This window comes from Meleagris gallopavo, chromosome 1, assembly GCF_000146605.3.
Source record: "Meleagris gallopavo isolate NT-WF06-2002-E0010 breed Aviagen turkey brand Nicholas breeding stock chromosome 1, Turkey_5.1, whole genome shotgun sequence".
Lineage (NCBI taxonomy): Eukaryota > Metazoa > Chordata > Aves > Galliformes > Phasianidae > Meleagris > Meleagris gallopavo.
This window is the reverse complement of record NC_015011.2, coordinates 46,426,914-46,428,049: the sequence shown is the minus strand read 5'-3', so window position 1 is coordinate 46,428,049 and position 1,136 is coordinate 46,426,914. Positions and strand designations below refer to the sequence as shown.

At 49.5% G+C, this 1,136-nt stretch overlaps 2 protein-coding genes across 2 annotated transcripts in view; one reads left to right on the top strand and one right to left on the bottom strand.

Annotated features, from left to right (window-relative positions):
* Positions 1 to 1,136, bottom strand: part of LOC104910710 (histone H2A-IV) — a 77,432-nt gene that overhangs the window by 1,555 nt on the left and 74,741 nt on the right. The gene's annotated exons all lie outside the window — the stretch shown is intronic.
* Positions 880 to 1,136, top strand: part of LOC100542975 (histone H3) — a 21,733-nt gene continuing 21,476 nt past the window's right edge. Inside the window, exon 1 of the mRNA XM_010709855.3 lies at positions 880 to 1,136. Coding sequence (XP_010708157.2) covers positions 932 to 1,136 — 205 coding nt within the window. The 5' untranslated portion in view covers positions 880 to 931.

The following is a 1,136-nucleotide window of genomic DNA, read 5'->3' as shown; positions in this document are numbered from 1 at the left end:
AGTCAGCCAATGGCTGGGCGGGAGCTGTGGCTGTTCGCTCACTGGCGGTGTGTGCGCACCGGCTGTCGCACGTCCCGGTCCCGTCTGTGGGGTCTGAACGGATTCTTTATTTTTTAATTTTTTATTTTATCCTATTTTCCTTTTTTTCCTTTCCCCCCCGCTCTTGTATTTTGGGCGAGGGAAAAAGTAGCTGAGGGAAAGGCATATTTGGAAGTTTGAGCAGTTTGTGCGTAGAGAGGGATACGTGCACACTTGTGTCTCGAAGAGCATGGAATTTATGTAGTAATCAGCTCTCCACATAGGGCCCCCGTAAAGCGCCCCGGGATTTTCCCCACCGGGGAACTTTACGTGGTTGCCACATGGTCACATCATAAGTTCACCCCCATTTCAGTGTATCGGGAAGAGGCCCCCATCCTCTCCTTTCTAAACAGCACATCTCAAAGAAAACCGCAGCAGTTAAAAAAAGCCTAATGATCCACGTTTCCTGAGTTAATGTATTCCTCGCAATCCAATATAAAAGCAAAATTGGAACATATTTTAAGTACTTTTCCTTAAAAAAGATTGCTTTACTGTTTTTTTCTCTCTACTGCCTTCACTATATAATGCATTGTGATTCACTGCTTATTGTGTTTTTGCTAAATCAGCGTGAGTGCTTTCAAGATACGCGAAAATAAATATTTCCCTAAAAAAATAAAAACAAAAAAACAGAAGTTCCTGTGTGCCTAATGAGTCACTGCAATGAGAGAACAAAGGCAAACAGTAGCTACCGCTACGTCCCAAAGGCGGTTATTTTATACTTCGAATCGACCAATGAGGTTCAGCATGTTTGTTTCGGCCAATCAGCATGAGCGATTCTGCTATAAGTAGCCCCACGGCGGAGAGCCGCGTTTATTTCGTGGTGTTGTTTCTAACCTGGTGCTGCTCTTTCGTGATGGCGCGCACGAAGCAGACGGCGCGTAAGTCGACGGGCGGGAAGGCGCCCCGCAAGCAGCTGGCCACCAAGGCGGCCCGCAAGAGCGCGCCGGCCACGGGCGGCGTGAAGAAGCCGCACCGCTACCGGCCCGGCACGGTGGCGCTGCGCGAGATCCGCCGCTACCAGAAGTCCACGGAGCTGCTGATCCGCAAGCTGCCCTTCC